Genomic DNA, 16,156 nt, shown 5'->3' with positions numbered 1-16,156 from the left:
ACTTGCACGTACACCACACAAAGGCCGCGAAAAGTTTCTTCACACACTGCCCGATTGTCCCGTCCGCGAAAAATGTTCACACACACTGCACGATTGTCCCGTCCGCGAAAAATGTTTACACACAGCGCGATTAATTAGACTACCGTGCGGTTCCTCCGTTGCGTTTAACACTCGACACGTTACACAAAACTAATACTCAAAATAATTAATTTAGAACTATTTAACACTAATTTTTAACCTACATTAACTAATTTATAGCAACTATTTGTACTAATTTTTAACCTGCAATAATGAATAAAACCTACAATATTTAATAAAACCTACAATATTTAATGAAAACTGCAATAATTAATAAAACCTACAATATTTAATAAAACCTGCAATAATTAATCAAATCTACAATATTTAATAAAGTCTACAATAATGACTAAAACCTACAATAATTAATAAAATCTACAATAATTAATTTGCACTATTTATAACAACGACGTACGCTACGCTACTAAATAATTACTACGTAATCGCTAAATAAAATAAAACTTAGTTTGCCGAACATGAACTCGATTTGCTCGAAAAATGCAAAGGGCTCCGTTCCGAAAAAGACAATTGATATTGTTGATTAGATCCTCCCTCGTTAGAATCGATGTGGCGTAATTGGTCGATCCCCACTCTTTAATGGTCAATACTTTCTGGGAAGGAAAAGCTGCATGGGAAAGTGAAGGTCCCGTTTCTCTTCGCATATTCTTAGAGCAACATCTGTATTCTTTTTCATACACCACTCGAGCCCACTTGGCCACGATGCCGAGGGTGTGCGAGTCTGCACATTATAAAACTCTCTCTTGTCTTCTGCAGTGTAACCACCCGCGGATTGCCTGTAACGTGTTACTGCCATCAACGAAGACCTTGCCTATTGCGTTTTCGGCTGTCCCTCTTGACATGAATTTCTAAAAAGAACATTCAACGTCAAATGCCAACTCCATGTTAGAAACGATTCATATTATACCGAATGTATGTGTTTAACAATTTTCTTCAAGGTATTGTATGCAGTTTCTTCATGCATCTTAATGCAGGTGCAGCAAATTTCATCTTAGTTTCATTCTAATATCATTATACGTTTTGTATGATCTATGTTAATTACATATTATTCTTTTGCGGATACAAGAACCTCAAACACTTGGAATAAAATCGAAGTGGTAATAAAATGTGCAAATCACATAGAACATATAGTAAGACAATATTCAATATTTTAGGTATAAAGATATTATCCTATCGGGCGAAGCTTCGAACGATAAGCATGCACTCGTTTAAAAGCATCGTTCAGCTCTCCGCGACGGAGGACAAGCTCGTTTTAGCTCGTTTACACCAGTCACCCCCTGAATAAAAATCATTCAGGTATGAATGACACCAGCCGCTGACGGTCAACCTACGAAGGCGGCTTGCTATCTGAAACGGAGCGCGCCGCTGTTTTAACGTGCTTATTGTGGACTTAATTTCATTACTTTCACTTTAAAAATCATCTTAGTTTTGAATAATATGATCACGTGGAGAAAACGACCCGTATGAAAATTTGTTGCTGATAATTCGAAACATTTCGCGGCGGTATTGTCATTTCATATCTCCGCACTTCGGTTACCCATCACCATTCCTCCTAGGCATCATCTTTCGAAGAACAGACCATAATTTCGAAAACTGACTACGGCGCTCGTTCAGAAACTCCGGCAAGGGTTGCGGTTTATGATGATATTGTCCTCCGTCGCGGGATGCTGAACAATGTTTTTAAACGAGTACATGCGGTTATTGCTTATCGTTCGAAGCTTCGCCCGATAGGAAAATATCTTTATTCCTGAAATATTGAATATTGACTTACTGTATGTTCTATGTGCATTGCACATTTTATTACGACTTCGATCTTATTCCAAGTGTTTGAGGTTCTTGTATCCGCAAAAGAATAATACGCAATTAACATGGATCATACAAAACGTATAATGATATTAGAATGAAACTAAGATGAAATTTGCCGCACCTGCATTAAGATGCATGGAGAAGCTGCATACAATAAAATGAAGAAAATTGTTAAACACATACATTCTGCGTAATATGAATCGTTTCTAACATGAATCGTTTCTAACATGGAGTTGGCATTTGACGTTGAATGTTCTTTTTAGAAATTCATGTCAAGAGGGACAGCCGAAAACGCAATAGGCAAGGTCTTCGTTGATGGCAGTAACACGTTACAGGCAATCCGCGGGTGGTTACACTGCAGAAGACAAGAGAGAGTTTTATAATGTGCAGACTCGCACACCCTCGGCATCGTGGCCAAGTGGGCTCGAGTGGTGTATGAAAAAGAATACAGATGTTGCTCTAAGAATATGCGAAGAGAAACGGGACCTTCACTTTCCCATGCAGCTTTTCCTTCCCAAAAAGTATTGACCATTAAAGAGTGGGGATCGACCTACGCCACATCGATTCTAACGAGGGATGATCAGTTCAACAATATCAGTTGTCCTTTTCGGAACGGAGCCCTTTGCATTTTTCGAGCAAATCGAGTTCATGTTCGGCTAATTAAGTTTTAGTTTATTTAGTGATTACGTAGGAATTATTTAGTAGTGTTGCGTACGTCGTTGTTATAAATAGTGCAAATTAATTATTGTAGATTTTATTAATTATTGTAGGTTTTAGTCATTATTGTAGATTTTATTAATTATTGCAGGTTTTATTAAATATTGTAGGTTTTATTAATTATTGTAGGTTTCATTACATATTGTAGGTTTTATTAAAGATTGTAGGTTTCATTAAAGATTGTAGGTTTTATTAATTATTGCGTGTTAAAAATCAGTATAAATAGTTGTTATAAATTAATTAGTGTAGGTTAAAAATCAGTGTTGAATAGTTATAAATTAAGTATTTTGAGTGTTAGTTTTGTGTAACGTGTAGAGTGCTAAACCCAACGGAGGAACTACTCGCGGGTCTAATTAATCGTGCAGTGTGTGGACCGGACAATTGTTATACGTGACAATTAGAGGGGGCATGAACCCTCTCTACTCGATAATATTTGTAAGAAGATATTTACATTTCTTGCGAATTTTATCGAGTAATCAGAGTTAATGCGATACAAGTGGATTCGACTCAAATACCGCGGGCACAAGTTATCAACATCTTTTACGGGGTAAGTAGACAGCTGTTTTACCGATATTTCCTGCACGTCATTGAGTCTTTAAACTGACTGTACGCCTCTGATGAGCCGTGATCAGCTGACACTCCGTGCGCTCGGATTGCCATCATTTGGGTTAATATTTAAACGCTTATAACTAACAAACGAAGCATTTGTCGCAGTTTCGTTATTCTTGATTTTCGTCTTATTTTGCCTTAAAGAATTACCCCTTAAATTTTTTCCCACTAGTAATCGAACACCCTGTATACAGGGTGTCCCACGCAATTGCGATATTGTAAATTTAAAAAAGAGTTAGATTTTTTGTATAATGGTACTTCCGTTGTGGATAGAAATAACTGGTCAAAGTTATCTATCGACGACATGTGGATAGACATCGGCAATCGAGAGAATCCCCAAACCACTCGTCTTGTTCCCGATATCACGCAACTCGTTAGTATTGTACGATGTCTACTACATTCGAACGTGGAATCGGAACGGATATTTTTAATGCTCCTCGACATCAAATCTAGGAAACGGTATAAAGTAGGGTTGACCTCCTAAATTCCATTTGTGTGGTGCGCACATTCTTATGAGCTAGACACGAGTCTAGCCGCACCATGTCTGTCGATGATAGACATTTAAGTCTTATGTCCGAGAAGCAATTATACGCTAGTTCATCGCCCTCGAAAAACTTAAAATTTTCACCACAGTAGGATTCAAACTGTATTTCCAAGCCAGCAGTGATGTCAGAATCGTGGGTCGCTTTACCCCCACCACTCTTTTCCCAAGATAGCTCACCGTCCGAGCGTTAGAATCTTGGGTCGTAGACCCCCCACTCTTCTCTCACTATAGCTCACCGTCTCTCGACCGGCCAGCGTACACGGGCAGGGCAAGGATATGCTTGGGTGTGTGCCAGCACGGTGGACGTAAAGTGGAGGTAGCCGGGACGTCATAGTGGGAGACGATGGTACGTCGGAGTGGGCGAGTGGTGGGGGTAAAGCGACCCACGATTCTGGCATCACTTACGTGCGGGCACATGGCAGTGGTGGGGGAAATGTATGAGGGAGAGTGCGTATCTATAACTCACTTCATACACAGTGACGTTTCCTGTCTCGCATCCCCTCCACAGGGGCCCGCGGCTGCCCGCCACTTGCCCGTACGGGCAACGTGCCCGTACGGGCGCGGTTGCCCATCACTGATCTATGATACAAAAAATAGATCATTCCGTTAAAACAAAAAGGAAGGTGACCTTGAAATCTCTGAAATGCCTCCACTCACAAGAAAGCACGTACCTTGTAAGATGTGCCCCTTGTGGGGGGGGGGGTAAAAGTTTCCGAATTGAAGTTAAAACAGTAGTTGTTCATATGATATTCACATGTTTCATCAGCAACTGTTGAATGTAGTTTCCTTCTGAAGTGACATATTGTTCGTGATAATTATATAAACACTGGAAACAGGTCTGGTAATTCTTGATCAAGATGGCGGAAAAAATTATCTTCGAAGGTGTGTGAATGTCAAAATGATTGTCGTTTCCTTGTCTTCGTTTCCAATTTCGATAACATCAATTAATTTGATGTAGTTGAAGTGGACAAATACTATGAAGAATCAAACTGTGGGATACATTTTGAGACCAAAATAACTTGTAAAGCTAAAAGTTTCGATTGTCATACTTCCCACCACCTCGAAGTAGAATTATCAAAGCTATTTACAGAGTTTCTATAATTATTGTCAACACTATATATTTCTAAAAGAAAACCATTTTTAATTGCTGATGATAAAGAGCATCATCATTTTATGGAAAACTGCTGTTTTCATATCAGTTTGGAAACTTTTGAGATGGATGATGTATACGTTAATTTAAGTTAAAAGATTCTGATTCCGCCAGAAAACCACAATAAAAGTATTATTGAAGAGTGTAAAAATCTCACCTCGTGATTATAGTGATTGTTATCTGTGGACTATTAAGACCGTTTCAGTGGTTTCTGTTCAGTTGCGGTCCACCAATTCGTACTGTGGCGCAGTACGCGGCAAAAGCCACGTGCATCATGGCTATGTTTATAACCCTGATGGAACTTCTAATGCATTTAGAACAGCTTTTATGCGGCCGCCGTTGAGTGCAGCTTGTGTGCGGACACTTATAAAAGCAGAGGCGAGACGCACGTATTTAAGTGAAATTATTTATCCTTCCCGGAACGAGGGTAGGCATGCTAATTTACGAATAGTCAGCATCTCTTCCACGATGAGCGTTCACAATATCGGACATACGCGAGCCTGTGTATTCGCTTTATGGTCGCTATTACCGCTGTTTTACCGTTTTATCTTTATAGACGGTACTTTGACTGAGTTATGTAAAGGAGTAGAGATCACTTTAATAATTACAGTGTCCTTGATGCCACTTTTCGCCTCAAAACAGCATAAAACAGATGTATGCAAGATGTGAGTTAATTATATACGTTTGTTAAATGGTTATACGTGAGTGTAACTAGTGATATTAAAGACTACGTGCGTAAATTGTAGGCCTTATTGTAATTAAGAATAACTTCAAATTATTTTGCGATAAATGATTGTGAGTTCCAGAGAAACGAACTCGTAACGAAGTCGTAAATAAGTTGTAAATTATGATAACTTAATAGTACTGTTTCAAATTTAATAAATCTGTTAAATTGAAATTATACGTTGCCTCGTCAAGGTAATATTTTCTTAAATTTTGTAAATACAACTACTTTATTTGCACTGTAAGATAGAATGAAGCTTTATGGTTAGTACTATTTTCTTATTAAATATTAGAAACGCATATTACAGAGGATTTTAAATGCAAAAAGTATAAGAAATGTGTTACATAAAATGTTTTGAATTAAATTCAGAAGATCAATCATTATTTGCGAACGAAGTTCTTACTTATTTTTCTATTGTACGGGGATTACGAAAAGTAATTTAGTAAACTTTCTCATGCTCTGACAATATAACATTATTACTGTCGAAACTTCTTAAATACTTTTGACTAAAAGTTGTAAGTTCTTATTAAACCTCGCAATACCAAGGGAGTACTTTATGCCCACTATACATATCACTATTTTGAGAATTCCTGCTAAAACTAATTACTTACAAATTTTGAAAAAATCACATTAAGTAAACAAAAATTCTTTATGCAAGAACATAAATATCGTTTCATAGAAATTTTAAGAAAGTTTAAGAAATAATAAAAACAGTTGCCGATGCGTAAAGAGCTGTCATAGCAAACGTAAAAAACACAATATACTAAATAAGACAACAATTGTGTGTGCAAAACTGTTTTGTGTTAGAATTCTGCTAATTGTTAAAATTTATTTTTTTATTTAATTTAAAGTATTTATAATCAATTCCTTCTATGGAATTATAAGTAAATATGTTGACATTGTGTAACTTATAGCGGTTACATTAAATTATTGTGTTTATATGTCTATAAATATGTATGTGATCACTGTTATAATTGGCATTAGGTTTTATTAGTGTATCTGTTTACTAGATTTAGTGGGGGAAAATCTTTTTAATCTATATATTCTGGTGTCGGTGTGAGTTAATTCTAAAGCTAGTGGGTTTTTATGTTGTGATAACTGTTGTATATGACGTTTGCTGTACCTTGAAATCTCTTATTTAACTGTAGACATTGTCAGGTTGTTGTGTATTATGTCATTAGAGACGTATGTACCATGGGGTATTACATATGATGCGGAGAATTTTAGATTGAAATCTTTGCAGAATTTCTATATTCGAATTGGAGGCCGTTCCCTATAGCTCGATACCGTAGGTCCAGATAGGTTTGAGAATAATCTTGTATATCAATAGTTTGTTTTCTAGTCTTAATTTCGAATATCCTCCGAACAGCCAGTACAATTTTTTCGCTGTTATCTTAAGCTGGGCACATTTTATTTGTACATGTTTTTTCCATGTTAATCTTCTGTCAACGCTCATACCCAGATATTTAACTGATTCTTTTTGTGGGATTATTATATCGTTTAGCTTCACTGGAGGACATGTATTTTTATGTAGAATGAAAGTCGTATGAACCGATTTGTTTGCATTTACGTGTATGTTCCACTTTTTGAGCCAGCTTGCTATATTGTTTAGGTATTCCTGCAGTTTTTAGTAGTTTCTGAGGGGTCGTCGTGAGAGGCAAGTATTGCTATGTCATCGGTAAATGTGGCTACGGTTGCTTTTGTAGGAGTTCGTATATCCGCAGTAGAGTGCTGTTTCCTAAAGCCGAATTGTTGTTCTGATATTAAATTCAATTCCGTTAATACAGGTTCTATACGTTCCAACAACAATTTTTCGAATAACTTTGAAAATATTGGTAAAAGGCTGATAGGGCGATATGATGATATTTCGCGTGGGACTTTACCAGGTTTGTTTATCATTATGATATTTGAAATTTTCCACTGGTTAGGAAAATGACCGATGCGTAGTGCGGCATTGAATATTGAAGTTAATAATGCGATACTTTTTTTAGAAAGCTCTTTAACTATTTTACTTGTGATTAAGTCGTCTCCAGGGACCTTTTTAGGGTTTATTCCAGTACATATCGAGATTCTGACTTCTTCGGTTGTGAACGGTTTGATGGGTGGAGATAGCGGGTGGGGAGTTTGCAAGTATTCTTGTATTTCAACTTCCACCGATTGAGAATTTGAGGGAAATGATTTGAATACTTCAACTAGATAGATGCCAAATGCATCTGCCTTTTCCTGAGAACTCCTTGGCCCAGCATCCTTGCAGGTTTCGAATAGGTGGGATTTTTTCTTGTGGCTTTGTAATCCTTTCAGTTGCCTTCCAGAGGGAATAGTCGGTGGCTCCTGTTGGTGACAAGTTGTTTAAATACTCGTTAAAGGATTCATTTTTGTATGCCACCAGTAGTCGATTGAGTTTTCTAGTTGCTCTATTCAGTAGTCTTTTGTCAGCGGGAGATCTAAGGTTTTGCCACGTTCGTCTTATCTTCCTCTTTTCGGCAATCTGTTTCATAATAAAGTCAGGGTTTTCGGCTTGGGAAGGATGCACTATTGTAGGTGTTGCGGATTTGGCTGCTTCAACTATACGATGTGTTAAATATTCTCTTGCTTCTTCTACGTCATACTCTGTTTTTAATGGGAGGCTGGCTGTAGTTGAAGCGTTGGCAAGTTCGCGAGAGAGTGTCCAGTTTGTGTATTTATTCTGGATGGTTTGCTGTGACCGAGTGTCAACTATGGATGCATTTAAGGTCGCAATGACTGGTGAGTAATCAGACGAGAGGTCTGTACAGGAGTGAATTTGAATATAGCGTGGTGGAAGACTATTGGTGATGAAAAAGTTAAGTAGGTCTGGTATTTTATTTAGGTCAATCGGCCAGTACGTGGGTTTACCAGTGCTTATGTGTCTTAGTTTATTTGTTCGTAAACTTTGTAGGAGTACTCTGCCTCTTGGATTTGTTATTAGGCAAACAATTGCCTAAAATCCCATTTTGAAACAAGTTCTATATTTACAATTAAAAAAAAATTTGTAATTTGAATACAATACTTTATTTAAAACCCTTTATTCGCTAATATATTCGAAATGTAAAGTTTTTGTAAGACATTATAGGATTTTATTACTTGGGCATAAAGTCCATTTAACAAAAAATACTTGGTATTGTAAAGGTTAAGTGATGTAAAGTAATCTTCTTTTTGTTTGTAACAAGTTTTCTTACTGTTATATATCATATATTTATATTAAATTATCTCTCTCGAAATATAAATCTGAATTATACGGATAAGCTACCGAAATGAAAACAACACAACAAAGAAATTAAAGTGCAAGTAAAATTGTGAATTAATAGCGTAAAGAGATTCTTATGTTAAATTTGAGTGTAAATATCTTCGATCATTCACGAGCTCTTCTGATTGTTAAAGCTAACCGATAATATTCCATTACAGATTAAAAATATACTGCACATATATGTATATGCATCGGAGGTCAATTAGTGTAATATTAGAATAACATACATATGTACACGAATATTATTGAAGGGTGAATTGAATTGAATATATTGACGAATAACACGCAGTTTATTGACCACATGGATTTATAAGTTCTTTGTTCTTGTAAATAATTAAAACTTCTTATTCACGTGAAATAAAAACCTTAACGGAAAATAATAAAATAAAAAATTCCGAATGTATTGTCGAAAAATTGATCATTACGAGTCACCTGAATATTAAAATACCGTTACGGTCAATTCCTCCTTTTATGATAAACGCGGCCAATTAACAGAAAGAGCACTTTCTTCGAAAGGATGACCTGGTTCTGCCTTTCTACCATCCTCTCACGTTTATCCAACGTCTTTCACCTTTAATCCTTTTCATTTCTGGCTGCTTCCCTTCTCATTCGTAGATCTCCCCCTCCCCCCTCTTGTCACTGTATCTCTATCTCTCCCCCAGCTTCCACGTGAATTTCTATGAGACATACGCAGGTGCAGCCCAGTAAGGTTGGCCCCTTTGAAATCCTTTTGAAGCGTAGGCAAAATTATACCGACCACGGCTTTTATCTTAGTACTACAGCACGGCCGGCAACTAGGAAAATAGCTGGACGCTGGGACATTAATATTTTGAAATCATCCGAGGGGTAAGGTCGTGTCTTTATGCGCACCCACTTTTTTTTCAAGGTTCGCATCGTAGCTGTTTACGTAGGAACATGGCTCGACGTGACACGACTAAATCCGTAAATATTATTTTTAACAACTTCTGCCTTAAACGTCGAGAGTCAGTCGGAAATCGTATTATAACTGGAAATGGGGTGATTCTACGTGAAAAAGTAAGAAAAAAATATGGTATAAAATTTCTTCCTACAAGGTTTCGTTTTCGAGGAAATCGAGTTTGAAGATTGATGAGATACATGTACGTAGATATTTATGGAGTAATATACAGTGACTGGCTTTAAGCAGGAACTTGTTTACTCTATTAAGACTTCTCTTGGGTTTAAAATAAAACAAAAAGTATCACTAAACTTTGTTAGTCCTTTTACTTTTACTGTACTAAGTTTTAGATAACCGTTTAGGTTGAACAATATATTCGCTATTATAAATTGCTATCAAACAGCTAGACAGTTATTCTCCACAAATATTCTTCAAAAATAATTTGTTTAAAGCCAGTAATGGAAGAAAAACGAGTATGACCAGTGTCTGGGAAAGAAATCGGTTTACAGCACGGCAATGATAAACGACACACTTCTAATAAGGAATTCAACTTTGGGTCACCCATTTTAATGAAACTTTTCGGACATGTAGTAGACTTCTTCCTCTTTACAAATCACTCTCCTCCACCCCGCCCCCCTCCGCCCCATGGGGGCAGATACTCAAGTTTTTGAGTTATTTGCGTTTGAAGTTTTCCCGGTGACTTAAACATAAGTTACGTTGCTCGATTATTCGCAGGTGTTGTAGAGTTGGAACAAGGTCTATGGTTTCCACTGTGACGGCCAGAGTTCAAATATGTCTAAAATATGTCCAAAAATCTTTGGAAGGGACGTATTTGACGTATACTTACCCTACACTTTGATTGTCACGGTGGGAACCATGGACGTTATTTTCTGACTTCGATTTATTTTGAACCTTATAAAATTTTTATAACTGGAAATGAATTAAAAATACAGAGAAAATAAGAATATGTACATGTGGTCGAATTTAAAAAAGAAAGACACAAAAATATTACAAGAGTAGGATAGAAAAATTATTGACATATAGGAGAAAGTGATAGACAAAAGAGTGTATTATTGATTACATATGTATATTTCATAGAAAATTTATATGTGAAACTAATTTTTTTTTAAAAGTGTGAAGAAACTATTTTACACGCAAGTATATATCGAGTTAAAATAATGAAATTTTGATTAAAAAGGGTTTCAAAAAGATGATGAAAACGGTTAAAGTGTATATAGTTTATAAAAGCAGAAACAACAAATAAAAAGGTTGTATTTCGCAATCGATATATGAAATCGAACATTGATTTAAAAAATGATAAGCAAAATTATTTGTTTGAACTTTTGAGCATTGATTTTGTGATGTTTCATCATAACCGTATTCAGACGATGTATATTTGATGCTTAAGTGATTGCATTTGACAACATTTTACATCGGGCAATCACTTGTATTTTATATTCGGAGCTTCGCGACATTTTCAAAAAATGTTGTTCGTAACTGTTTGTAATATGATATTTTAACATTTTTTGGGTAAAGGCTGTTTTCCTCACGTGTTCCTCAATGGTAAAATCGAATACTTTTCACGAACAAAATATAAACCGCCTTTTTGGTTAAGTGGTGCAAGTCCACTTTTATTTATATTGAGTTATTTAATGTTTCGTATTTTAACCTATTTAAAAATATCGTTAAACGCAGATAACAATAAGCGTGTTTCATACTTTTAAGATTCCTGACATGTTTAATTTTATTATGTGGCCATGTTCATAAATATTCTGTAAGTAAAACAGTATTTCCATTAACCGTAAATGGACTAATATTACTTTAAAAAATTAATACATTGTCAAAAATGTGACAAATACGTAATTTAGATTTATACTTCAATTAAAGTAATAATAATGATTCTAGTAAAAACAATACAGGTATATAATCGAATGTAAACATTTGATATACATTTCTGCGAACTTTAATATAAGTTTAATAAAAAGATAATATGAAAAAAATGAAAATACAGTCGTAAAGATAAGTAAGTTGAGTCATTGCTGCAAATGGATTTATAGCAATTTCGAAAGAAGACGGCTCGTATTTTTGAGAAGCCAGGCAACAATCATCTCATACAATTACGATGTCTCTTATTCGATTCTCTAGAATCGTAATACATACAGAAATTGTGAGTTAATTCAAGTGAATTAAATTTAAAATCCTGTAGACTCCAGACTTCATTATATTATGGGTACAAATATTGATATTACTGTAGGTTTACATCATATGAAGCTGGGAAGGAGGTCACAGCGGAAATTAAAGTTTGATAAATATTGGATTGAGGGACAGTATTATTCTGTTAGTGTGTGATTTACAATGAAAATATTTGGGAGTAAATAAAAGTAAATCGTAAAATATTTTTTCGTAATTTCTTTCATTTCTTTTTTTATAAATATGTCTTCATAAATTAGATTTCTTCTTACAATATGCCGCACAGTTCCATACACTTTATTAATAATTCACATTACACGTATTTATCATTACGAGTAATTTGTACACTGATTTAAACTAAAGTACAAGCACACATACATTAATTTTCTTACAGTGAAATCATGCGAATTTAAACATAAATAGGTTCATGCTCACTCGTGCACATTAAACTTACATTTAAACTATGTTTTTCAGACTAGAAAATCTTGGTAACAATCTAGACAACCATACACCATTTAATTTATTACTGTTACTAGGTATACCAATAAATAATACCCCATGTATTGTTAAGTTTAATATCTTTGTCTTAGGAAATCGAAAGTTTATTCTGTTCTAATAATATCTATTTGCATTCTTCAGTAACTTTCACCATTTAAAAAAAGAAAAAAGAAAAGAGCTTGAAAATGTTTTGGATCTAATCCTCGTGCACTGTTCGGGTCAACTTGACCGGAAGTCAATGTTTGATTATTAATTATATTTTCTCTTATAAGCATTTATACGTTAATTTAAAACCAAATAGCTCATATATATTATAATTCAGCGACAAGGAAAGATTTCGTTAATTCGACTTTAAATTCAGGCTGTATTTAATTCGAGGAATATTAATGCAATTGTTTGATGAACAACGCCCGATGGTTATATCACGTTCCCAATTCATGAAGGAAAAGAGTGAATTACTTATTGGTACACCTAATAAAGTAACAAATAATTCTTATGTACATTATGTGAATGATCACAGTTTTCCGTAAATCGTCTCACAAGAAGAACATTTTACCTGCAGAAGATGCAAATCCATGCCGGTGTGCGGTGCAGCAGCAGGGAATAATGCAACTCCATGATCGGTCGTGATTGGCTGCACCGGTTTGTAGGTATCGAGATCGAGGTGATAGTCGTTCTCGTCGCATTCTTCGGCCATGTAGGTTTGTTCGATTGCGGTCGTATGAATGCTCAGGGTGCGATGAAGCGAACCAGTGGTTGCATCCCTTCCTCGAGCATGTCGGTGCTTAACAGAAATACAAGGATTTTATTAATATTTTTAAAACATATCAGGTATAACAGTACATAAATTTCACAATGTCTTAGGTGATATTTCAAAAAGTCTTTTCAACAATTTTTAATGACAATAGAACCACCACCGTTGAATAAACCTGTGCTAAATTAAATTATGTAATAGAGTAATATAATTCAATTTAGTACAATGTGTATTAAATGTATACGAAATTAAAGGTCGATATAAATCCTGGCGAAAACATCTTTCTTATTTTGGTAATTGTGGAAGGAGAACTCAGAAATCTGCGTTTTTGACAGATTTGATGGTTCCGGTATTACTGAATTTTTCGTATTTCATTATACTTTCTTATCTCTCTGTTATTTATGGCTGTATCAACCACTAAACTGACTTATCAGCGACATCATTGTTAACATAACGATATGTATTCACAGATGATTGACAGTATATGTTGATATGTTTTAAATAATTGACTGGTCCCTGAATTGTTTTCATTCAATTTGTCTTCGATGCTTGGCTTAATGTTGAATTGTTGTCTATGGATAAAATACTTTCTGCACTGCAGGATGATGTAGTCTGTTATTAGTTTTGGTATTGCATAGGACACAGGATAGGGGACCTTTATCGGTGAAGAGGTATGATGAGTGATTTTTATTGTCCTATCCTTATTTTTGAGATAATTACTTGGTTGATAATTAGTAAAGGAAGGGTATTTTCAACGTAGTAAGTAAAACAGATTTTTGACGACCTTCTTGTGGTGACAGAGCATCGATTCGAAAAACTCCACAAATGTATGGATCGAACTATATTAAACCTATCGAAACTAATTTTTTAATTAGAAATTTAATTCATTTTTATATGTATGATAATATTTCTGTAATATATACAATATTAGGAGTTGATAAACATGAATGTTTCAAATTACTAGATTATTTGAAACCGTTCATTTCGTTATTAATGCAACATATTCATCGGAATATTTAGTTAAATCATACCAATTGGAATAATTTCAAAATTATTCACAATTTCGAAAACTTGTTGGCCCAAGTAAATAAAAGTTATTGGAATGACCTGCATAAAGTCTCGGATACTATAAATCTATTTTAATGTGGTAATATTTATTACATGAAACTCATTAGTATGGTTAGTCTCTAGAATACTCCCTATTCGAGATATTTCTACCTTAAAAGGCAGTTCGCTAAATTCAACCAGATTGAGGTTCGACTCGTATGAACGAGGAAAGTATTGAATTTGTTGAAGAAGAGCCTAATGAATCTAATTTCAGGGAACAGTGCTCTTCATTCATGTCTCCAATTTGTGAACATGTCTTTTATTAAATTGACCATCACATTTCACAGGTATTATAAAATTTCATGTAAATATGATATAAGAAATTCTAGTACTACAAAGTGTTTGGTAGATAAAAAAATATTATTACAAAAACAGTTCAATTGTGAAAATATATTCGTAATGTAATCTTCAGTGCAATGTAATATACAGGGTGTTAATAAAAATGTGGGACGTTTTTAATAATTAATAACTCGGAAAAGAAGCCACGAACGCTATTTCGTCTTGGTTTTGCATGTAGTATCCACCTTGTGAACGTGTGTCACACTTTTGTTAACACCCTGTACATTACTATAATTTTCTTTAAATAATTATAATCAATATAAAATCACTTAAAAGTCATTTGGATCGTAGTATTTATCTGCATCGGTACAATGGTATTTAAATATTTAAATTGATCAAATGGTACCATCGATATGTTGCAAATTTTGAATTTATCCAAGCAATACAGACAGAATTTGAAAACGTAGAATGGGTGGCGATTTTAAAAAATAGGTCGCCAAAGTGTCAAATAAACTTTATCAATATAAGGTTTCGTACCAAACGAAGTCAGTTTTACAAATTCATCCGGTACATATGCAGTTTTGCTTACGTAAACTAGAATACATAAATTCTAAATTTTACCTTTTTTATATTTAGTTTTATACTAAGTTTGTTCTATAAATTGATGCTACCTATTTGTCGTCTAAAGAATTGTAATACGGTAGATAATATTGAATGTGTATTTTTTCTCGAATTCTGTAACTGTACCATGAATGTGGAATATAAATACAATGTACTATTTAACCAAGGTTTTTGCAACTGTCAATGAAGATCCTATTTACTTACCCATAATGTTTATTTTAAAAGAATTTTCATATTCGCCTAAGAAAAAAAACATTTTTCAATATTCAATTTCCTATGTTTCTTACCACTTGCATATACACTAATAAAAAATATTAAAAATACTGCAGTTTCATTTAAAAAATAAAAGGTAACATTTGTATCCCTGAAACAAACGCAAATAATGAAACTCTGATTTACGAAAATTGTACAATATAAATAGATAAATATTCGAGTAATTGTGGCAGTTCGAATATTTATGAATATATTCGAGTAATTCGAAAATTTTCGAGTTGAAAATTCATTTTCAAGTAAATCAGTCTTATGAGCGCTCGAATATTCGAGCCGTTTGAGTTTTTCAAGTAGCTCGCGTTTTTTTCAAACAATTCGTTGATTTCAAGTAGCTCGGGAAATTCAAACGCTCGACCCGACTCGAGCAATCGAACCGAGTTCAGCTTAGCTTGTAAATTACGACTACTCGCATACCCCTAAATAGTTAATCGGACTATGAGAAAATGTAGGTATGAAGCAAAAATGATTGATTTTGTCATTGCAAGTGTATAGATTCACTGATTCTGAGTGAACTTGAAGTTTACAAGAGGAACAACTAAGCAAAAGTAGTTGAAAATGAAGATGCCAGTAAAAGTGATTCAATTGCCAGCCATTCAATTATTAAATGCAT

At 34.6% G+C, this 16,156-nt stretch overlaps 1 protein-coding gene across 1 annotated transcript in view; it reads right to left on the bottom strand.

Annotated features, from left to right (window-relative positions):
• The window catches only part of LOC107193182 (1-phosphatidylinositol 4,5-bisphosphate phosphodiesterase epsilon-1-like), a gene marked incomplete at both ends in the record, with an annotated part of 68,087 nt that extends 54,788 nt beyond the window's left edge, over positions 1-13,299 (bottom strand). Inside the window, one exon of the mRNA XM_015582585.1 lies at positions 13,072-13,299. Within this exon, the coding sequence (XP_015438071.1) occupies positions 13,072-13,299 (228 nt within the window). The remainder of the gene's footprint in view (positions 1-13,071) is intronic.
• Between the last annotated feature and the right edge of the window lie 2,857 nt (positions 13,300-16,156).

The sequence above is a fragment of the Dufourea novaeangliae genome, unplaced genomic scaffold (assembly GCF_001272555.1).
Source record: "Dufourea novaeangliae isolate 0120121106 unplaced genomic scaffold, ASM127255v1 scaffold681, whole genome shotgun sequence".
Classification (NCBI taxonomy): Eukaryota; Metazoa; Arthropoda; class Insecta; order Hymenoptera; family Halictidae; genus Dufourea; species Dufourea novaeangliae.
Note: the sequence above shows the minus strand (reverse complement) of the source record. Positions and strands in the feature narration are given on the sequence as shown.